This window comes from Budorcas taxicolor, chromosome X (genome assembly GCF_023091745.1).
Source record: "Budorcas taxicolor isolate Tak-1 chromosome X, Takin1.1, whole genome shotgun sequence".
Classification (NCBI taxonomy): domain Eukaryota; kingdom Metazoa; phylum Chordata; class Mammalia; order Artiodactyla; family Bovidae; genus Budorcas; species Budorcas taxicolor.
The window spans coordinates 100,141,455-100,165,425 of NC_068935.1; the positions used below are offsets into that span (position 1 = coordinate 100,141,455).

At 41.7% G+C, this 23,971-nt stretch overlaps 1 protein-coding gene across 1 annotated transcript; it reads left to right on the forward strand.

Moving 5' to 3' along the window:
• Positions 1-11,313: 11,313 nt before the first annotated feature.
• Positions 11,314-21,735, forward strand: NDP (norrin cystine knot growth factor NDP). Its single transcript, XM_052663810.1, has 2 exons — positions 11,314-11,487; positions 21,508-21,735. The coding sequence occupies exons 1-2, from the start codon at positions 11,314-11,316 to the stop codon at positions 21,733-21,735; spliced, it is 402 nt and encodes a 133-aa protein (XP_052519770.1).
• Positions 21,736-23,971: the final 2,236 nt, after the last annotated feature.

Below are 23,971 nucleotides of genomic sequence, written 5' to 3' on the forward strand. Positions count from 1 at the left end.
CTCCAGCACAGGGCCGGGGGTGGGAGTGCTATGGGAACGCCTGAATGCACTTCGGCCTACATTAAGAGAAATGTGGTTATTCTCTGTTTCAGGGAGAGAGACAAGTGACTTGAAACAAAGCTCCCTGGATCCTTGGACCTGGACCCGCCCCCTTGCTCTGTCCTTCCCACATCCTTCCCTTACCAAGGAAAAAGAAGGACAGACAGGACTTTTAATTTGGCTAGTGTGGGGCTGAACGTCTTTAGGAAACCTGTTTTGTGAAAGAGAGAGGGGAGAAATGGTTCCTGGGTTGAGTGGAACTAAAAATGCATGGGGCTAGGGAGGTGGGGAGGACTTCTTCTCTTTCTCTCTCTTTAAACAGCAGAACAACAGATCAGTTTATGAGCTGCAAATGGAACGACTGGACTTCTCAATTAGACATTCCCATTTAAGAGCCTGTGTAACCTCCTACGTGCAGCATCCTTAAAAGATGCTACTAATGTCCTCGGGTCCAAAAGGTATTAAGGAACACTCTACAACACAGCTTCCTATTCCTTTTCTTTTCCTGGGGGCTTTGGTAGTCTTTCCGAATCAGCTAACGTTCATTAAAAGACCCAAAAGGAAAAATTGAACACAGCTGAATTAAAATGAGTCTTTTTTTTTCCTGTTAGCTTGACAAGAAGAAAAAAAAAAAAGAAGGAAAAGAAAAGAAAGCGAAGAAAGAACCAACTCCCCTCTGTTGCCACTTCTTGGGTTTTAATATGAATTATTCCATACAAGTCCCTAGTCTAGAGAATCTATTTAAAGATGCCTGGCAGCATGAAGAGAGGGTAAAAATACAACCACTCTTTTGTCCATCAAAGGTTTTCTTTGGGAGGACATTAAGAGCCTTCCTATTTTCCTGTCTGCCCCTATCAGTGGCAACATTCCAGCTGGTAGTACCCACTCCTCACCCTTCAGATCAGCAACCATAAACTTCTATGTTGGCATCCAGGAAAAAAACAAAGGGTGGGGAATCCTGCCGAAAGCCCAGTGCATATGCAGCTGGGTGGGAGTAGCTGGTACTTCAGCAAGTGCTGACTTGGCCACGCAGGTTGCATGTGGCAAATTCACACACCCACACCCTGGAGTTTTTAAGGAAGATTGTTCCATAGCATGCTTTCTGATGCAAGCTGCTCTCACATCTGCAAAGCTTTGCTCTTGTGTGTCTGGCAATAATTTGCTTGGTACCATCCATCCTTCCTGTCTCCCTCATCAGAGGGTCTCAGAGTCTGGTGGGTAAGACTATACTGCTAAGAATCACACCTCCCCCCTTACCAGAGCCATTTTCAGTCGTTAGAATGTAACTCCCTGGATGGGGGTTCACAGTCTGGGACAACTACTTTCTTGTTAGAAAGACTGCTGATTCAGAAATGCAAAGAATGGGTAGCTTTAGGAGGCAATATATCCCTCATGTTTAGAATCAGGAATTCATCCAATTAGAGGGCATTTCACCCTCATGTCCAAATCTGTACATGAACATGGTCTATAGCCTTAAGCTCAGTTCTTTAAGATTTCCAGTAGATATGTTTTTCTTTTTGTTTTTTTTTCTACAAAAGCTAAGAATCTTTTCATACCATGTTCTCTCTTCCAAAGCCTGGCTCAATCCCAACTTTTTCTTTTAAGCTGTGATCCAACTGATTGCCATATCCTTTAAAAATGAAAGGGCAACAGATTAATACATTCAAGAAAGTTGATGAGTTGTCAGAAAATGCTCAGGGGTGACCCTTCTGTGGTGCCACCCACCAACAATAGCCCTAAAGATGGAGTCTCCTCCCATCCTTTCATCAATAGGGAATAAAGATAGGAAAAGAGTAGGCCACGGGAGAAGTAAAAAAAAAAAAAAAAAAGGAGAAAGGATTATTTTTGATGCTCAAAATCTGCTACTGGAGATTTTCAAATAGCATAATTTCAGAAAAGGAAGCTTCCCTTAATTTCACCTATTCCTTGCCAAGAAGAGGGACTTGAACTCTGAAGTTGCCTTCTTTACTTGTCATTAGAAAATGAAGTCAACTCTTCAGGTGAAAAAAAAAATCCCCTTGCTTAAATCTAAGTAAAATGATGTAGGCACACACATTTCTAATATGGATGTGACGAGTCAAAGAAATTCAATTCTTAATCAAGGTCAATTTTTCTTTAAAGCTCAAGGCAGTATTTAAGGGCTTAATACATTTCTGTGACTTCTTCCCAGTTACGGGAAATGACTTCTTTTCAGAATTAAAATTTTTCTTTTGAAGTTTGAAATCCAAAGGCAGCAGAATAGAAGTGTCACATGGGGGCTGGCAATCAAGAGACATAACCAAAGTGTGTGTGGTTTAAGCAAAGCAAAATACAAACAGAAAACCAAAAGCCATTAAGTTCAGAGTGATTAGCGATAGAGGGAAACACATTTTTAATATTTATTTATTTGGCTGCACAGGAGTCTTAGTTGTGGCATGCAGGATCTTTAGTTGCAGCATAAGGGATCTAGCTCCCTGACCAGGGATCGAACCCTGGCCCCCTGCATTGAGAGCACAGAGTCTTAGTCACTGGACCATCAGGGAAGTCTTGGGAAACACATTTTTATGTGATTGGCTTTTTTTTCACTTTGAAAAAAATGGTATTGGAGTATAGTTGACTTACAATGTTGTGATAGTTTCAGGTGCACAGCAAAGTGAATTAATTATACGTGTGTATGTGGTGGGGGCGGGCTTCCCTCATGGCTCAGATGGTAGAGAATCTGTTGGCAATGCAGGATACCCAGGTTTGATCCCTGGGTTAGAAAGATCCCCTGGAGAAGGAAATGGCTACCCACTCCAGTATTCTTGCCTGGAGAATCCCATGGAAGAGGAGCCTGGCGGGCTACAGTCCATGGGGTGGCAAAGATTTGGACACGACTGAGTGACTACACTTTCACTTTCACATACGTGTCTGTCTGTGTGTGTGTGTGTGTTCTTTTTCAGATTCTTTTCTCATATAGTTTATTACAGAATACTGAGTAGAGTTCCCTGGGCTTTAATCTTGCCCTTTTGACATGAATCTTTGTCTGCAAGTGTTGCTTCCGGATTGCCACAGGAGGGGATTCAGTATTCAAGTCCCATCACTAGGCAGAAAAGGCAAATTGGATGGGGAATGGAAATACTGAGTTGCTCTATTGTTTATGCCCAATTTCTAACTAAGGGCTCTACAGCTGTTAGGTGAGATCACTACCCACCATTCCAGAACGCTGTTGTGGGTGAGGAGATGCAAATGCAGCTTTGGAAATGCTTTGCTGGACACTTTGAAGAAACGCCAACATACTCATTTGGCTCCAGGGTGAACAGGAGCTTGTACCCTGAGCTAACATTGGTTATCCCTCTTCTACTGAGGCTATAGCACAGCCAGTGGTCCAGTGGCAGAGCAAGTATCGAATTACATCAGCACAGGGGGTCCCCAGAACACCTGGGAACCTTTTCTTTTCTACAGGGAGAGTGCATATTCACGTTTTGATGAGACAGAGTGCCCTGTGCTGGGTAACTCAGAACTCCCCTGCTTTCCTTCCAAAGGGTCTTACACAAGGTGAGTAGTGGAGTATGTCTCAGTCCTCATGTGAAAGCCTCTTCCTGGGGAAGAGTGGGTGAAATGAAGGAAACCATCCCCTTGTAGAATTTTGCTATCTGAAATCACTGAAAGGGCAGTGACAGGTTTGAAACCTAAAAATTATGCTTCCTCCATCTCTCCTGTTACTCCTTTTGTGGTTTCCTCTCTCCCCATTATTGATGAAAGAATGGAAGCGGGCTCCATGTTTAGGACTATTGTTGATTTTTAGCACTGCCAAAAGGCCACCCTTATACATTTTCTGATAGCTCATCACCATATCAGTTGCAGCTTTTAGTGGAGTGGATTTACAATCCAAACCTCCAGAGGAGAAGCCTTCAACTGTATCCTACTTCTTGACACATGGGTAATCAGACTTGGTCATTTCCAATTTATGCAAGCTTTGTCCTCTAAAAGTCAGTTATGTCAACTGTTAAGAACTCAGAATGAGTCTTTGTATAGAAACTATAGAAGCCTACAGAAGCCCAGCATAGGATCCAAAACCCATATCCAATGGACAACTCTTTTAGTCCAACTCGCAGCCTAGAAGGGCTTCCCTGGTGGCTCAGATGGTAAAAGAATCTGCCTGCAATCCACGAGACCTGGGTTTGATCGCTGGGTGGGGAAGATCTCCTGGAGAAGGGAGTGGCTACCCACTCCAGTATTCTTGCCTGGAGAATCCCACTCACAGAGGAGCCTGGCAGGCTACAATCCATGAGGTCACAAAGAGTTGGACACGACTCAGTGACTAACACTAACTAATGCCCAACCTAGAACTTCAGGAACCCTAGCACAACGTTTGCATAGATGCTTTACCAAGCAGTGCCTTGCTCTTGACCACATTTGCAGAGAAGAAAGTTCTTCTAACCAGTCTTCCTCTTCTATCCTGAACCAGAGCATCACAAATGCCCCCCTAGGGCATGAAGATCTGTGACTCAATCCATTAGGAATAAGGGTCATTCACAGGAAAGGTGCAAGAAGGTTGAACTCAGCCTGTATCATCATCAACATCCTCAGTTGAAAGAAGTTTAATTTTACCATGATTGACTACTCTTAGTCTTTCTCTTATCCTCATTTGGTGGAGACTAGAAAGAAACACTTCAAATTTTAGGACAGCTTTAAGAGAAATAAGAACTGGTTAAGTATCTTCATTAACTGCTTCCTATTATTAACAACATGTTATTAATTTATAAATCATAGTACATTCAAACACCAAGTGAACTGATTATTAAGGGCTATTTTTATTTCTGGGCACCAATATGGCTTCATCAAGTGTCAAATTCTCATAGTTTGACCTTCAAATTTTGGCTTAGGCCCCACGTTAGAACTTGTTTGGACTTTTCTGTGATCATTAACTTCTTGAGTAAGAAAAGAACTTTTTCTGTAGCATTTATTTGGGGACCATGTAGCCCCAAAGCAGACGTATACTCTGATAAGCTTGAGTAGAGTTAGAGAATGTTAGAAACAGATAGAACCATAGAAATATCTAGACCAATCTGTTCTTTTTGTGGATGAGACAACTGAGCCCCAGAGAAGGCAACTGACTTGCTCAAGATCACACAGCCAGTGACAGGAAAGCAGGTAGGGCTCAGAGTTTTCAGCTCCTCAATATGGCCTTCCTTCTGCCGGAGCAGACAACAGTAGAATGCCCTTTGAGTTTCAGAAGGTTGTAGACTAGTTATCTAATATTTCTGATAAATAAATGTAAGACACCGGGTTGTAGGACACAGGCTAGAAATAGGTTTGGGGAGGAAGAGATGAAAACTGTAGATAGGTGGGAGTTTGGATCACAGTGAGTGATTTCTCTGGATTTCCTGAAAAATCAGGATTTGAAGTTTCAGTCAGGTTCTAGGTCCAGTCTTCCCACACCAGTCCTGCCCCAGACAGTAAAACTATTCCATCCAAGGACACACACACAGGTGGCGCCACTTGACAGTTGGTCAGAAATTACTTCTATTCCCAGTCCTTTTTTACATCCCTCTTTATCCTAGCCTTTGATTTCTTGCTTCCTTCTTGGGCTCTATTTCTTGTTCCCTTTTGCTTTTTCCATCTCTTTGCTTGTTTCCATCTCTTCTCACCATCACCCCTGAGTTTGGCCATATCTGCCTGGAGAAGGAAATGGCAACCCACTCCAGTATTCTTGCCTGGGAAATCCCATGGACAGAGGAGCGTGGCGGGATGCGGTGCAGGGGTCACAAAGAGCTGGACGTGACTGAGCGACTGAGCACGCCTTGTAATGCAGACTGGGAGAAAAGAGCTCTCCGAGACTACAGAGCTGTTGTTTAATCCCAAGAATGTCATCTTTTTCCTAAGATGACTCTGTGGGGGCAAGCATTGCCTCCCATGCTCTGCCACCTCTAAGTGTAGAACAGACACCAGACTTGAGATGCCAGGGGTAGGAGCTGCTCCCTCCCCACTGACCTTGGGGCTGCCCCTCCTTGGAGATACCTGGGGTGGGCAGGCTGGAGGGCTGCCTTTGGGTGAGCCCAGGCTTGACCTCTTTGTTGCTACTGATGTGCTGTCAGATAGGAATAATATAAAAAACCATTCACTGAGCACATGGGATGCTTTATAAAATCCAGCGTGCTGTTTACAGTTTATAAATTAAGTGCCTTGGGAAGAGCATCTGACTTATTCTCCAAGGCATCTGGTTGACTAGATCCAATTGGAATTCTTTGAGTTCCTGGGAAGGGGCTACTTAGCACTTCACACTCTCTGATGAGACTTTAAGTTTTTGTTTTTCTAACTCTAGTGTGAAGTGTTATCTAGTGGCAAGCTTTCTTCCACTTTTAAATCTCTGATTTTGTGTGTGTGCAATTCCTTTGAGAGAGGCTCTATGTTCTGCCATCTTTACCTTACTCATGCCTGAGATGATTGTTTTAAATGATAGTAAACATCAAATAATTCAGTCTGGCACACTGACGTCATTCCAAAGTCATTAGATTTTATCTGCTTAACTTGATCTTCTTAGGAATGATGCAATGGATGTTGCATATGAATTAGATGTTAAGCGAGTTCATCAGCATGTCCGAAAAGATTACCAAGAAAGACAACAGGCCAAGACTCTGCTAGTGGATGCAGTGAGCTGGAAGAAGGAACTAGAATAGGACCTATTTTTCTTCCTGACCCTTAAGTCTCATCTGCTAGAGCAAAAGGAGACTCATAGTAGCTGTTCAGTGTGAATATGTGTTAAATATTTATTTGTAAAAATAAGCTTCAGGAGGTAAAACCTGCATGTATTATACTGAAAAACAGTCCAGGGGGGAAATATGGATGCTGAGTACCTCCCTCCCTTGTCTGGCAAGCAGGGCAAGAATAAGGCCACTGGGCACATGTCACTTGTCTTAGCCGACTGCTGGAATAACTTGTGTGAAACCAGCACTTTATCCTTTGCCAGGGAGAAGGTCAGCCCAAGAGTGAGTTGATCTGTGGATACAACACCATCTCTCACCCAGGAGGCTGGGCCCACTGTAAGCTCTGCTATATTATTTCGCTGAGGATGACAGGTGGGGAAATCTGGGCACCAGTTGTTCTTTTCCACTGGTATCATTTGGAGGGTAGCTCCAAAGTCGGGCACGCCAGCCTACGTGCCTCTCCTGCCGGCGGAGGCTCCACATTGGAGCTATTAGAATGTGGGCTCTGTATATCGGCCAAGTTCATGTCTCAGAGACTGTATCCGGAGCACTGAGCAACCCAGGTCTACCAAGTTCAATGAGACAGTCACTTTCTCACTCAATCCATCACTAGCTGGGCTGAGGTTCTAAGTCTTCATTGGCAGCATTTGATTTTTATGCTACATGGCTTTAATAAAATTAAAGCAAGTTAGAATTAATTTAATTTTGAGAAAAATAACAGAAGCTCCTACAAGACAGACATAGATACCCCTAGGCTGCCATCAAAGGGGGATCTCATCTCGAGTGATGTAAGTCTCCTTCATTCTTGATTTTCGTCTTTGTGAGTGCTTCCCAGGGCACTCTGTACACCTTCACCTGTGCACATCCAGACCAACACAATGTTAAGGCAACTTGACTTAATCAGAATCACTCTTTTCTTGAGCATTCTGCTTACTTCTTCTTCAACACAGCAGTGTTGGTTCATTCAATTTGAGCACAAGGCAAAAATCCCAGTGTTCTGTTGCAAGGATTAGACTTTCACGCTCCAAGGGTTCTGTGAGTTCTGCGGCCTATTTACACTGTTGCTTGCATTCTCATGTCAGAGTTTAATATAACAACTGAACAAAAAGTATCATGCTTTATGAGAGTGTTGAAATGAAAACATCTATTTCTTATTAATGCTGAAGCAATATTTCTTCTGTCATTCTTTTACACTTTATTACTACTTTTTGGCTCAGCTTACTATCTTTAAAGAGAAAATCAAATAATAGAGTTACATTTTGTATGACATTAACTAGCTCTTTATCAGTATAAACGTCATAACATTTGGTTACAAAATTATTTTATTCACCTTTTGGGGAAAAAATTTTTTTAAACTGTGCTTGCAATTCATAATATTACTACTAGGTGGCAGTAGTGCACAAGAACAAACTGGTCCATGGGGAAAACTATTTGACTGAGACTAACATGTCTTCCCATACTTCTAAGGAACAAAGGTTTAATATTATTAAAACACTCAAAGTGGCACAAACATCAAACATCCATTAACTTCATTACTAGTTCTAAGCCAAGATTTGATTTGAAAAGAGAAGGTATTGTTTTTTTAATGAAATTTTCAGACATCTACAAATTAAAAAAAAGATATATAGCAAAAAGTCTTTTTCCCAGGCCTGTCCTCCAAATCGCACACATAACTAACTGTATAGTTTCTTGAGTATCCTTTCAGAGCTTCTCTATGTAAATACAAATTAACATAAATATATATTCTTATCCCTCTTTGTTTTAACACAAATCAGTAGAATTTCTGCAGTCCTCTTTATAGAGGTACATATTATTTGAGTGTATGAATGTTGTATAATATATTTAACCAGCCCCCTACTAATGGAACTTTTGTGCTGTTTCCAGTTTTATGCTATGACAACCAATGCTGTAGTGAATAACCATATGCTTGTGTGATCTCACATGGAGGAGAGTTCTCCAAAGTGAAATTGCTGGTCTAAAGTATATACATTTTTGGCTTAATAAATATTGCCAAATTGGCTTCTATAGAATTTGCACCAATTTTTACTGTACTGTCTCCAAAGTAGGCTTGTTTTCCCATAGCCTTGCCAACAGAGTACATAATTAGATTTTGGGATTTTTATAAATCTGACTGGTTGAACAAAGTATCTCAAAGTACTTTAATTTTCGTTTCTCTTATATAAGTGAGGGTGCCCATCTTCTATATTTAAGGGCCTATTATATTTCATTTTCTGTGGAATAAATGTAAATGCCAACACATACCACCATACATACACACACTTTTATAGGATTTTGTTGTCGATGTCGTCACTTGTTTTTACCATCATTCTATGCATGCTTTTCTTTCATTTGCTTTGCTCATTTAACCATACCTCCTGGCCATGGCTCTGAAAAGAAGTTGGCAGTGGAAAGGGAAGGCCAGGACTGGAATGTCTGCTTTTCCCCTTCATCCCCTTGCCATTGATTCCTGGGGGAAATATCTGTAGACCAGAGTGATGAAAGGAGAAGTCCAATAAATTCTCTTTCTAAAACTAATTAAGGCTTCAAAGAGACAGATAACCACTTGGGAAAATATAGTCATATTGAAACTCAGGAAATGGTCAGTAATACCTCAGCCTCTTGACATGGAACTGAAGAAAGCTCTGGCTCTTTGAGCTGAAGTCTTGCTGACTTTCAGTGTAACATGCAGAGGAAAATCTAGAATATGCAGCTGAAAAGAACGCAAAAATGCTCTTCTGCATCTTTTGCTTATTTGGAGCTTTAGGTTCAGGTTTGATCAATTTTAGTGAGAGTTACCATTAGCATGCACATAAAGGAAAGTGGTGCAAAGTTGCATGCAAATATGGTGTCTTGAACTTTAGGATTATTCTCTACATATGAAGATGGGGGTAAATGAATCCATAAGTATGTAAAATGTTGGCATTTTTGATCAAGAGGGGGCTGCAGATGCCATTTTTTCCCAACTCCTCTACAGATGAGGAAACCGGAGCTGAAACAGTTCAAATGATCCTGTACATGATCCCCAGCTAATGAATGGCAGTGCTAGAATCCAGGTGAGTCCCCTCATTACTGTTCCCTGCCCTTCCTGCAATTTATAGGGCTTCCCTGAAACACACGTACTCAAGTTTTGCCATTGCCAGGGATGCTCCACTCTGAAACAGCCCTGTGTCACATACCTTTCTCCACCTGGGATTCCACTGTCCCACACTTGCAAGACAGCTAAACTGAGGTTAAGGGGGTCTGGGGCCACTCTGTTAGAGCAAGAGTAACCAACTTATATGGACTAGAATTTCATCTTATCAATACTTTACCATGTTTATTCAGACTGTTCGTGAGTAGGAAGCTTAAAAAAATGTTGTACTATGAAGCAAAATACTCAAACTTTTATCTGAAATACCTCTGAAAGCTTCTGTGAAGCTTTAATTATTGTGTTCCTTTTGTTTTTGATGTAATGTCAAGTCCTCCAATTTTCTTAAATGGTTGAAAATACTTTTGATGCTCTCTGTCTTCTGGTGTGATAATGCTGGCCATGCCTTGGGGGTGGGGTTACTGAAGTGATTTGAGCTGACTATGGACCCGAGTCCTTTGTTCAAGAGGTATATGCTTTAAAAAACGAGGCGAATTTCAGGTATGGTATGATCCCACTTTAATGACAAGTCTCTGCTCCAACAACCACTTACTTTTTCAAATTATACCATGTGCTTGGGCTACAAAGGCTCTTCAGAAATGTGTGAGTCTGTTGGCAACTATACATGTGTTGCCTTAACCACACTGGAGAGCAATTAGCATAATCTGTATTTCCGATGCAGCTTATCATTGATGCTGGGTGGCGCGGAGCTTCACACAAAAACAGGATGAGCCCAGAGTGCAGAAGTGGAAAACTAGGTGGATGGGTGGGTTGGACTTGGACATGGAAAATGTGCTTCCTTCCCGTGGGACATGCCCTGTGTTCGTTACTGCTGACCTGCCTCTTCTCTAGCCCTGGAAGCTGACACGGACATCAAAGCTTACTGAGATACTAAATAGACCCTCTTGCCCCCACCAGCCAGGAGTAAGAATGAGACCACCCAACTGAGTTATGCTAAGGCCAGAACCACATGGTTAATCTTGACTATGGGTTCAAACGATCTTTGTTCCTTGGAACATGGACTCCTGCGATCAGAGTCAACATCTACTTTCATTAAACCATTGTGTCCACCTTCAAATGATTTTAAATATATACCATAAGCTATGGGGGAAGCGGTACGAAATGGCTGACAGCTTATGAGAATGACACTCTAGAAACCAATATTCTCAACTCATAAATGACATGGAAAAAATTCTACTCAGTACCTCCAGGGTTCCATTAGTTTTTCTGGATAAATGTTTCTGGGGAAAATAATTTCTGCTTTCATTCCAGTTGTGCAGCAGATACAGTGATGATGGACCGCGAGTGCAAAGAGTAAGACGAAACTCCGGCATACAAAGGACAATGACAAGCAGAAAGCTCCAACCAGATCCTGCCCTTTCTTTGAAAGGAACTGGAGCCTAGGAGGTGAAGGCATTTCCAATTTTTAGTCCTCTGCCTCCCTCTGCTGTTCTTCTTGAGAAGTTTTCCCTTACAACAATGAGAAATCATGTACTAGCTGCATCCTTTTCTATGCTCTCCCTGCTGGCGCTAATGGGAGATACAGACAGCAAAACAGAGAGCTCATTCATGATGGACTCGGATCCTCGACGCTGCATGAGGCACCACTATGTTGATTCTATCAGTCACCCGCTATACAAGTGTAGCTCCAAGGTAAGACCAAGATCTCTGTGAGATATCCTTACTCCCAGAAATAGGAGTTCTCTTATAACAAGAGATGGGGAACTATATGGCTGACCCATAGGGACTGCCACAGAATCACGCTTTTAGGGTTTCCCACCATGCTTTCAACTTTTGTCAATAAAGCTGCCTAACTAACCATGTACCTACCCAGCTACCTTCATTCTATTCAGACTGGTCAAAGTCAATAAGAAAGGCTGGAAGCTTCCACAATAAAGTTGATGCTAGGCTCAAGGTGGGAGGGATATGTTTTATCCTTGGCTGTGAAATTGACGAGCAGTGGTATCCTTGTTCAAGAAAGAAAAATGGTGTCTACATGTTATCATAACTCCTTCTATCTCCACCAACAATGAAGAAGAAGGGAATACAAGCAATATGATTGTACATTGGAACATACTTCTTGGTGGGCTCTTCAAATAGTTTCCTGGTCCATGCCTTTCTCTTACTGCCATGTTTATGTTAAAATGAATTCAAAAGAAAAATGGCCTTTTGACCAGTTACTATTTTACCTTGATTATACAAGTCATTCTTGTTTGGTGCAGGTTATATATATATATATATATATATATATATATATATATATTATTTTTTGCACAGGCAAAAATGATATCTCAGTGTTGAGATGGAACGTATGAAGTAATACCATGCTTAAACGTCACCAAGAGTGGCCAGCCACATGGACCACCCAGGAGGGACGCACACAGTAGGGAAAAATAGACTCAGAAGGAGACTTCTCATGACTGTCACTGCCCTCAGTCATATGAATGAAATTTTCCCACATTTGGTAAATAAGAATTTGTTTAGCTCAATCTCAGAGATTTTCATTTCCAACCCTGAAACTAAAACCACTTAAATATTCTCTTATGGCATGCATTTTTTAAATTACCAGTATAATTAAGAAGTTTTGGTAATATCAACCACTAAAATTGAGACCATGTAAGTTTTTTTGTTGTTTGTTTGTTTTTTTTACTTTATTTTACTTTACAATACTGTATAGGTTTTGCCATACATTGACATGAATCCAGCACGGGTGTATATATGTTAATGGCTCTCCTCTCCATTTAAAAACATTACGACTTCTGTCTCCTGTTAAAATTTCCATAGCATCTCTGAGTATAGCTCAGTGATGATGGCTTGTTTTAGTTTAGGGAGATCAGAATTTGGATTAACTCACTTTAACCAAAACTTCTTATTTGTACTTGTTGAACTAAAAAAAAAAAAAAAAAGCAGTAACTAGATAAACTTGAAATTTTACAAGCCTGCAATTCCTTCTTAGGAAAGATTATAAAACAAATTAAGAAAAAACAATAGGACATGTTCTCACAGCTGTGATTGCTGAGAAGCTGTAGGCTGAGGTGAGATGGACTAGAGCAATTACTCATTTCTCCTCCACTCCTCCTACAGAGAGCACTAGTATTTCGTGTTTTTTATTCCATGGATGATTTCTCCCTCTACTGAGTTGTCCTCTATAATCATGATTCTTTCTAAAAAGGAAAAAAAAATCAGGGACTTCCTTGATGGCCCAGTGGTTAAGACTCTGCACTCTGACTGCAAGGGACACAGGTTCGATCCCAGGTGGGGGCAATGAAAGATCCCACATGCTGCAAGACGAGGCCAAAAATAAGTTTAAAAGAAAGGAAATAAAATTATTTCAAAGAAAGTGTTCACTTGATGATAGGAAGGAACAGGAAAATTGAAACGTTTCTAAAAACTAAAGAACAAGCTGAGATTTGATGAAATGATGGTGGAGCGGCTTAGCAATTATCACATTAGTTAAGGAAAGGTCAAAGGAGAGATAGCCTTAACTCGAACCCAACAAACTCATGGTGCTTGAGCATGAGTCCTAGAAAGAGACTTTAGTCAACCTTTGTTCACCTCTGTTTCTTCCAAAATACCATGATAAATAGCGTAAAATTGTGATTGTAGAAAAACGTTTGTAATTTCATGGGAACAATTTGTTTTCAAACATAACAAACTATCCCTAATATAGCAATAGTTTTATGTAAATGGTGCTTGCAATTATAAACCTTGCTTCCTTGGCCATAAAATATGCCTGGCAGAATCTCAACTACCCAGACCTTCTCTGGATTAAATTTTCTCTATGTATTCAGGAATAAAAATTGCTTTCCATTTTGAGATGTTCTGTAAGTCTTAATTCTCACAGACTCAGGCTAGTTTATCTGGTGTCTGGTCTTTGGAAGACAGATAAAGGGGAGCTTTTTGACGCATGCTCAGGGAAGAAAGAGCATTTGCTTAAAATTTTAAAATGTGTCAGGCACCTCATACTCTATGATCTAATCATTGCTGACAAACCTATGATGGAAGGCTTTATCATCCCCATTTTACTGGCAAGGAAAGCTGAAACCTGAAAAGTATTAAGTAGATTGGTCAATGTCAGTTAGCTCAGGATTGGCAATGTCTGCCTTGGAGTGTTCATCTATCAATTCATCTTTCATTCAATTCATTCGTCTTTCATCTGGCTCTTCCTATTTTGGAGATATGCAAATAGAATGTAAGAGCCATTATTTATTTTTTATTATTTTAAAAAAATTATTGAAGTATAGCTGATTTACATTGCTGTGTTAATTTCTTCTGTGCAGAAAAGTGACTCAGTTTTACATACATGTTGATATATATGTATGTGTATATATATATATATATATTCTTGTTCATATTCTTTTCCATTATGGTTTGTCATAGGATATTGAATATAGTTCCCTGTGCTATACAGTAGGACCTTGTTGTTTATCCGTTCTATATATAATAGTTTGCCTCTGCTAATGCCAAACTCCCATTCTTTCCCTCCCCACCCCTTCTCCCCCTTGGCAATCACAAATCTGTTCTCTATGTCTGAGTCTGTTTCTATTTTGTAGATATACTGATTGGTACCGTATTTTAGATTCCACATACAAATGATATCGTATGGTATTTGTCTTTCTCTTTCTGATTTACTTCACTTAGTATGGTAATCTCTAGATCCATCCATGTTGCTGCAAATGGGAGCTGGTATTCAGAAGTCTAGGCTCAACTTCTGGCCTGCTGAAAATAATGATTTACACTCAACAATATCTGTAGAAAAATAAAAAATAATAGGGAAAGCTTTTCTGGGAGCCTTCCATGAGACTGTTTCCCCTCACTCTGAACTTGCAGCTGGCCAGCCCCGGGGGCCTGTCACCTATCTCCTAGCAATTTTGGAGAGGCCTGACAGAGTCAAGCAGAGAGGACCAGCCACCATGGTCCACGAAGAAGGTCAGTGTGGCCACAGGTTATGATGCACCTGCTGACTTTCAGTAACACCTACTAGGATCTGGTGTAAAAGATGCAGGGAGTAGCAGCTTTGTTGACAATCTTCCTTGGAATTTTTAGTAAAGGTTGTAGAGCAAACAAGTAAGGGGTCAGAGGTTAGTGGAAATGAGTTATCTGGGGAATCTTCAAGGGAACTGAGGCATCCCAGGCTTTGAAGTGAGAGAGACCTGGTTTTCAATTCCAGTCCCCCAGTTTGTAAAATTCCAGCTTCACACCCACTAAGGGTGACTTAGGGGCAAGTGAAAGCATGCTTTGGCACCTCAATTTCTTCCTATGTGAAGCTAATGCTGTCTTCCAAAAGGTATGGGTCTGGGTATTGATGGTAATATTTGTAACGCATCCAGCTTAATATCCAGCATCTAATAGACATTAATAAATGATAGTGTGATCTTGATGAAGTTTTAAACTGGACAGGTGTTTAGACTCACTCTTCTATTTCAGTCACCACTGAACCCTCAATAAGTATTGGGATCTCCTACAGCCTTAAAGGATTAGGAAAATGAAGCTCACTGCAGTTCTTGTTAACCACAGAGACCTGGTGGGGGTGGGGAAGTGCACAGAGGGGCAAAGTAAATGTAAGCCACGGTACTGGGTGCTGAAAGGGAAGATCCAAGTCAAAAGGGAACAGACTGAGCCGTTTGACCTCCCGTCTCAGGTGAGCGGAAGAAGGAAGGCTTGGAAGGGTATGTTCTGGTTTCAGGCCAAGAAGAGGTGTTCAGGAATCAAGGCTGGGAAAGCGAGTCCACAGGACAGGGCTGTGAAGTCTGAGCTGGGTGAGGAACAGGAGATGGTGGCACCAAGCCGGAGTGGGGAAGAAGGGCATGTGGTTGTGTGAACTCTGAAGGGCCACAGGAGCAAGCAGGCAGCGGCCAAAGGAGAAGAAGGAGGAGGATTCAGGGGACAAAGCCTGGGGAAATTCCCTAAGGAAAGAGGGCCTGTGATGCCCAGGCTGAGCCTCAAGGTTGAGAAGAGGCGATTAGGATCCCTGAGCCATTTCCTAGTGCTGCCCATGAAGCTCACCACGTGGTAGGAGAAATGAGGGGAATCAGTGATATTGAGTTTATAACACAATTGCCTACTAGATGGATACGACTTGATTTTTTTTTTTTTTAAAAAAGGAACAAATTTATACTGTGGTGGGTAGTTGAGGCACCAAAGTTAAAAGAAAACACAGGCTACATTTTTGCCCTCATCAGGCTTACAAGTAAAGCAGGGAGAGAGGAAAGGGAAGCATTCAGTGTGCAGAAGGCTCTTCATGTCAGTTTGAGTTGTAACCGGAGTGAAGGGACCAGGTTCTAGCTGGAATCCACCAAGTTTCCACCTGCCCTATGAGAGCTCACCTCACCACCCACAACTACTTCCTCCCCCTGGGTGCCATTTTGTGGATGCCCTAAGCCTGACACGGACCCTTCGGAGGTTGACTTGGGTCTCTGGAGATGAGCTGAACAGTCATTTATCAATGATGTTGGTGAGGTGAGGAAGGAGAGAAGCAGAGGAGAGTCATGTTCCTGAGGAGAAAGCGGGGTGCTTCAAGGGGTGCCATGGAATAAGGGATGTTCACTGCTAAGAAAACGCAAAAAAAATTTTCTCACTCGATTGAGCTAAAATAGCCAAAACCCTATTATGATAGTGAAGGATGGAACAGGTGGGTCTTTGTTCTGATAGTGATGGAGCCATGACCTGCACCAGGAATTCATGGGGTCTCCACATGACAGGAAAAGAAAGTGGCTTTGGAGAGGGTGAGTCTTTCAACAGGGGTGATGAAAACCATCTGTGTTTGGGTTTTCTCCCTCTTGGAAGACGCTTGTGTATTGCAGCAAAAGACATAACTATCTAAGAACTGTGGTAGGTCACCAGAGAGAGTGGGAGCCTGAGGTATCTGGCTGCAATCCTTGGGCTGGACCCAGGAATCACAGCTGGCTACAACCCTCACAATGTAGCCTGAACTTGTTTATGACCAACTAGCATCTTATGCTAGAAACTTGAGAGCTTGAAAGGCTGACTTTTATGCTCTGACAATATAGCACTGCAGTTAGGAGAGAGAGCTCAGGAATCGTGAGGTCTTGGTTCAGAATCTTGGCCCTCTATTGTACAGCTGTGTGACTTCAGGCAGATAACTTATCCTCTGCCTTTGAATTTCTTAATTTGTAAAGTGGGGAAAGTTTACCTTTTGAAATGGTTGTTAAGTATTAAGTTGCCTGTGAAGGGCTTGGCACAGTGCCTGGAGCCTAGAAAATGCTCGATACATGTTATATATCATCATCATTATTATTCTTTTATTACTACCCAAGGACCTTCCGTTGCTCTTAGCCTCAGCACATGGAAATCAGATTAGAACATGAAAAAGTCTATCCATGAGCAAATACTCTGAACCCGGCAGCTCTGTTTATGTTAAAAAGAACTAGATTTCACATCCAGCCAGAACCAAGCAATTCCAAGGTTGGGGAGATACAATGAGGCTGCTGGAGAAGTTGTTTAGCTTCCTAGCATCAAGCCATAAGATAGCAAAAATTGAACCTGACCAAAAGCAAATACTATGTATCTGTTACACACACACACACACACACACACACACACACACACACACACTCCCCGACAACACAAGCTGTGAAAAATCAATAGAAGTTTGTATGAGCAATAACCACCTATTGAACCCACTCCTGTAGGGGTGCAGCTCCATGTGGGTTCTTTGTCCAAAAATGTTCATTTATTGATTTCATAATGGAGCAGTGTATATGGTCTCCATTAAGAGTAGTTAAGTGCACTGCAAAATGCAGAGGAATTAATAAAATACAGCCAGGTCACCCACGTATGAGGAATGTGCTTGAGCGTAAGCTGGGGGCCAATGTGTTTTGCCAGGTAAACTGATGCTTGAAGGTGTCAAAGGTCTATTGAACTGAAGGATGGATTGGTGACCAGTTAGAGGGTGTGTGGTATCATCCAATGAATTGCTGGGAGGTGATGGGAGTCCTTGAATCACTGGGGAATGGAGTTGGGCAAGAGACTTAACAGTGGAGGAGATATTATTTAGGACTGCCATCGCTCTTAGAAGATTCAGCTGTGCTTAAGTTTAGAGATAGTGATGATGGGTCCCAAGAAGCCCATACATAAGAAAAAGGTCAGACTTGTTATATGGTTAGGACTCCATATCGTAGGCAGGTCAAAGTAGATAACAGTAAGGGGTGAGTTGGCTCATGCCTCAGGAAAGTATCTTAATATTAGGAGGCATGATATTACAGTGCCTCAGACTAGGGGTTTGGTTTTAGACAGACCTGGATTTGGTTTCAGCTCTGCCTTTTACCAGATAGGTGAGTCTGGGGAATTTATTTAAACTCTCTAAAGCCCCAGTCTCCTCTTATGTAATAATGATACAGATAATAATAGTACCTTTCACAGAAGATTGTTATGAGAATTAAATGAAATAACATGTTGTAAGCACTCGATAAATGTTAGCTGCCATCGTTGGTGGTGTGTGCATGCTCAGTGGTGTCCAATTCCTTGAGACCCCATAGATTCTTCTGTCCATGGGATTCTCCAGTCAAGAAAACTGGAGCGAATTGTCATTTCCTTCTCCAGGGGAATCTTCCTGATCCAGGGATGGAACCCACCTCTCTTACATCTCCATGTCTCGTTTGGACATGACACATCATATATCTTTGCCCTTCTGAATGAAGTCTGCTGGCACAACTTAGCTCTATCCATCCAGACTGAAACGGAATCTCGAAAGACTCCATTTGTAGAGGTGATCTTTGAAGAACTCTTCATCTGCCTAATAGATGATCCACATTAGAGATGAGCAATTTTAACATTACTCCAAAGTGAGATGTGAAGGAACTATTCCCATGTACTATCAAGGGTGAGAAGAGACTGGGATGGCCTTGAACTCTTTCTCTCATTAGATGAATGGAGCGGGCACCAATAACTGGCATGTGTGATATAGATTTGTGGCATATCCTCTCAAAACCAGCTTCAAATCATGTCTGCTTTCCCTGTCAATGTGAAGAGGAGGCAGGGTAGAATCAAAGGTTTAATACAATCAAAATTACTTACAGCTGCCATTTTTTCCCTGCCTCTGTGACCTTTCAGAGAGAATAAATCAGTAGGTCTAGTCCAACATATCCTTCACCAAGCCCTGCTAGTCCCATATTCTCTTGTTGGTTGCTAAGATATTATTGAATTCACCCAGCATCTTTTCAGATATTGATGTTAATGAGTTCTAATTACCAGAAGTCATCTTTTCCTTTTGGAAAGATGGGCAGGCCATTTACTTCTTTTAATTCTTGGGCATTAAATTCTGTCCTATAGGATGATATTAGAGATAATAGCTGGTGAGTTTTCAATAATAATTGCTAATTCTTAAAATACCATGAGATAAATGTCAAACAGTTTCATGCATATTTATGGACTGTTTAATCTTTTATTTGAATAGTTCCACTTTTTATGTTCTTGTGGGTTCTGGAAGTATAGGGCAACTTTTTTTCCATCACTTAATGTGAAATTCACCAAGCAAGACCCTCCCACATAAACAGACCAGTAATCTCAGGTTTCCACCACCTTCTGTGCCCCAATATATAATGTTCTATAGCTTAATGAATCAAGCTACCCACCTTTCTCCCACTGTGACTGCCACTCCCAGGATACCATTTATGTATGGTACACATAAATGAGTCTCTGCTCCATCCTTTTAATCTGTATGCAAAATATAAGGTTTGTGCTTATATCCATTGTTTGCCGGAAAACTTTGGTAGCTTGCATCAGATTCTTAAAGGGTCTGTTTACTAAAGACACATTAAGAGCCCCTGTAAAGAACATAGGGCTTCCCAGGTAGCTCAAGTGGTAAAGAATCTGCCTGCATTGTGGGAGACCCAGGTTCGATCCCTGGGTAGGGAAGATCCCTTGGAGAAGGGCATGGCAACCCACTCCAGTATCCTTGCCTGGAGGATGCCATGGACAGAGGAGTCTGGTGGGCTAGAGTCCATGGAGTCACAAAGAGTCAGATACAACTGCTGCTGCTGCTGCTGCTAAGTCATTTCAGTTGTGTCTGACTCTGTGTGACCCCATAGGCAGCAGCCTACTAGGCTCCCCCATCCCTGGGATTCTCCAGGCAAGAACACTGGAGCGGGTTCAGACACAACTGAGTGACTAACAGTTTCAGTTTCATAAAGAACACACAGCCTCTGCTACTTCAACCTAAGCTTTATTATCGCCCTAGCCTACCTTTGGAGATGGAGATGGTCAGAATGAATGCATCCTAATATTTGCCTTAAACGACTCTGAAAATGCAATTGCACATAACCTTAGTCTCCTTCAACATATATGCCCAGAAGTGTGATTCCAGGTCTCAAAACATCCCCTGTTTCTATTTCACTCTCTTGTTTCAAGTTGTAGTGCCCCAAACAGTTCTTCCTAAGCATCATTAGGTTATTCTCTTTTTCTTCTTCAGAAACCATATTCTTTTTTCTTTAGTAATTTCCTGTAGATAGAAAATTTCTTTTCTTTTTCTGTAGTCATTCTTTATTTACCCTCAATTGCAATTTGGAATGATGTTCTACATTTTGAGACTGATGGAACTGGCATGGAGCCAATGGTAAACTACCACTTGTCAGTAAAAATTTCTTTTATTCTTTGGTTTTTATTTGCACATCATGGTGGTGGGCTGTGTCCAGTGGTACTAAACCCCCAGTGCACCTTCAGAATCACCTAAAGAGCTTGGAAAACCATGAAAGTCTGGGCTCGACTCCAGAGGATATAAATTCACTTGGCCTGAGATGGGGCCTGAGTGTTGACATTTTAGAAGCAAATTTGCAGCAATGTAGAGATGGTTGGATAGCATCACTGATTCAATGGACATGAACCTGGGTAAATCCTGGGAGACAGTGAGGGACAGGGAGGCCTAGCGTGCTGCAGTCCATGGGGTCTCACAGAGTCGGACATGACTTAGCAATTGAACAACAACCACAGGTGATGCTATCATACTTCATATTTTCGTGTATAATGACAGATACAGATTCTTTTTCACTTAGGTTGGGAAATTTCATTGAATAGCAGCTGAAAGGCCAGTGTCAATTGGAAAAATTCATTTATATCTGTGGTAAACTTTATTTTGATGAAAAGTTGCACTAGCATTTTACCACCAGATGGGAAAAAATGAGGAACTTTAAAAAATTAATGTATTTAAAATGAAGCAAAAAGCATGTATATATCAGGCTTTGTTTTGAATGAATCTTTCCCCACAGTCCTTAATGTAAAGATCTTGTGTTATAACTTTTAAAGCCATAACAATAAGAGTGCTAAACTCTGGACTTAAAAGTAGGTGTGTAAATACTTTTACACTGGTCTCTTCCAGCAGGAACTCATCCAGCCAGGAGTGTTAGGGCCTTTTAAAGGATGCTTTGGGACTTGGCTAAAATTTTGGCTTCCCCGTGGGTAACTGGGCTTCCCAGGTGACGCTAGTGGTAAAGAACCCTCCAGCCAATGCAGGAGACATAAGAGACGCAGGTTCGATCCCTGGGTCTGGAAGATCTCCTGGAGGAGGGCATGGCAATCCACTCCAGTATTCTTGCCTGGAGAATCCCATGGACAGAGGAGCCTGGCAGGCTATAGTCCACAGAGTTGCAAAGAGTCTGACATGATGGAAATGACTTAGCACGCGCGCACATGGGGTAACCACTTCTTTTCTCTCCCCAGATGGTACTCCTGGCCCGGTGTGAGGGACACTGCAGCCAGGCGTCACGGTCTGAGCCCTTGGTCTCCTTCAGCACTGTCCTCAAGCAGCCCTTCCGCTCCTCCTGTCACTGCTGCCGGCCCCAGACGTCCAAGCTGAAGGCACTGCGGCTGCGCTGCTCAGGGGGCATGCGACTCACGGCCACCTACCGGTACATCCTCTCCTGTCACTGTGAGGAGTGCAGCTCCTGAGGCTTGCTGTTGAGTGCCTTCTGGATGGGACAGACCCTCCCCCTTGCTGAGGCAGTTCAACCAGCCAGGGAAGGACTGGCGAGGGAAGAGTTAAGGCAAAAAAAAAAAAAAAAATATATATATATATATATGTATGTATGTAGCAATTCCCACGGGATTCTGCATATTCTAGTAATAAAGATTCTACATGCTTGTTGACAGAGATACTCTGGGAACTTGTTTTCCATTCCCATCTCCTTTCCCTGGTACAATTTCTTTCGGTTCCTTTTCAGATTCGGGCATCTCCCCCTTTGGTGCTGAATGCCATCTGGGCTTCCAACAATTCAGCATTAGTGGGAAAAGTGGGCTTCCAGGCAAGAGTGGGTCAGGCTGTCACAGTTTTAGTATTTGATAACGGAAGCGTTTGCTTTGGAAAGCAGGAAAGCCGAATTCTTTCTGGGACATCCTCTGGCTTTTTTTTTTTTTTTTTTTTTTGTGACTGGGTCTAAGGTTGCCCTTGCTGCTAAATATTACCAATTTCAAATTCCAGGCACCAAGCATGTGGATATGTTTAGCCAGGTTCATTCGCAGCCAGCTAACTGATGTTAAAATCACTAACAAGCAGATTTTCGTATGTGATGCTGGAACTCCTGATAGCCATCATTATTATTAAGAAGTGACTTTGGGAAAGTAAAAGTGGCATAAAGAATTTGTCACCTTGAAGCTCTCTCAGATAAATTATGGTAACGTATGGTAAGAGAGCAGACTTTTAAAGACCTGCACAAATATGGATCCTGCACTGACTTTGAAAAAGGCATATATGTACTAGTGGCATGGAAAATGCTCTATACTCATGCATGCAAATTAGACAACCAAGTACAAATATCTTTGTGGGTGTGCTATAGCTTTAGCCATATGATGGGCATCATTCACTCATATCCACTTGTCCATGGGACGCTTGCTGCCAAAAATGGTGGCCTGGCTCATCTTCTTAACATTTGGTTCAAATAGATTTTGGTCCTTGAGGCTCAAAATTGGAGTTATTCCCATGTTTTGAAATAAAAAGAGAGTATCTTCAAAATCTTGACGGTGTAAGGATTGTTTTTTCCTACTCAACTACTAGGATGCATCCCCTATGGTGTGTGAGGGGGATCCAGAAATAGAGGGAGATAAGGTTTCAGAAGATACTGGGTGGGGACATTTGTTTGAAAATCAGTGTACTAGGGTAGTGGGGGCTTATGAAATGTGGCTTTTAGTCTCAGAATCTAGCTTGTTGAATGGGCACAAAATCTGGTGCATCTCTTAGGCACTATTCTCAGAAGAAAATAAGTATCCATAAATGAAGTCTGAAGAACCAGGAGAACAAATAGTTGACAGACAATGGTTTCTGTGCCATTCTGTGCCCATTGATCCAGGGCCAATAGTACTTAGGAGCATTGCAAGAATACTCACAGTGCTGGCATAGTGCTGTGTCCACTTTAAGCATCACAACACTAACCCAGGCTGGCAACTCAGCTTCCAAGGCAACTATGACACCTTGCTGTCTTGGTTCACCAGTGATGACGGTGCATCCCACTGTTAGTACAGTTAACACAGGCATTACATTTCCTGTAGTGATGATGGTTTTATACATTTTTTGGCATAATTTCACACTTTTTTAAGAAAGCCAGCAGGGTTAAATTTATATTTGTGGCTTTGGAACAGAATGAGACTAATACTATTAAACCTTGACCTTGATCTTAACCTTCATGGTGACAGAGCCAGCCAGTCCACTAAACTGGAGGTTCTCCTCATTCTGAAGGCAAATGTGAAGTGGTGATTTGGACCATTATAGAAGAGAAATTTTGTCATGAAAAAAGAATTAAATTTAACACCTAAAGTTAAATAGTTATAATTCATAACTGATAATGAAAGTATTAACTGCTGGTCACATTTATAGCTATTCTTTCATGTCACTAATCAAAAAGTGAAAACAGTGTTTCTAGTCTTAAAATATCTCTTCCTGGCTTGGAAAACAATTTGATTTGAGAGTCATATGCCCTAAACTAAATCTTTATTTCCTTGCTACCAATGTGGGACTGGATGGGGGCAGTTTTATGACTCATATTTTCCAAATTCTCTGAAAGCCATAGAAAGTGTTTCCTTCCAATTCTATTACGTGGTCTATTGTCAAAGTTTCCCTCATGGAAAAAAGTAGAATATGCTTGGAACATTAGAGAACAGTGGCATTGGGAAGCCCATTAAAAAGCTTCCATCC

Bases quoted from the DNA above. Each gene is read 5' to 3' on its own strand.
- NDP (XM_052663810.1), top strand. From the start codon at position 11,314: ATGAGAAATCATGTACTAGCTGCATCCTTTTCTATGCTCTCCCTGCTG. The intron at 11,488-21,507 runs GTAAGACCAAGA...TTCTCTCCCCAG, and splicing joins TATACAAGTGTAGCTCCAAG to ATGGTACTCCTGGCCCGGTG.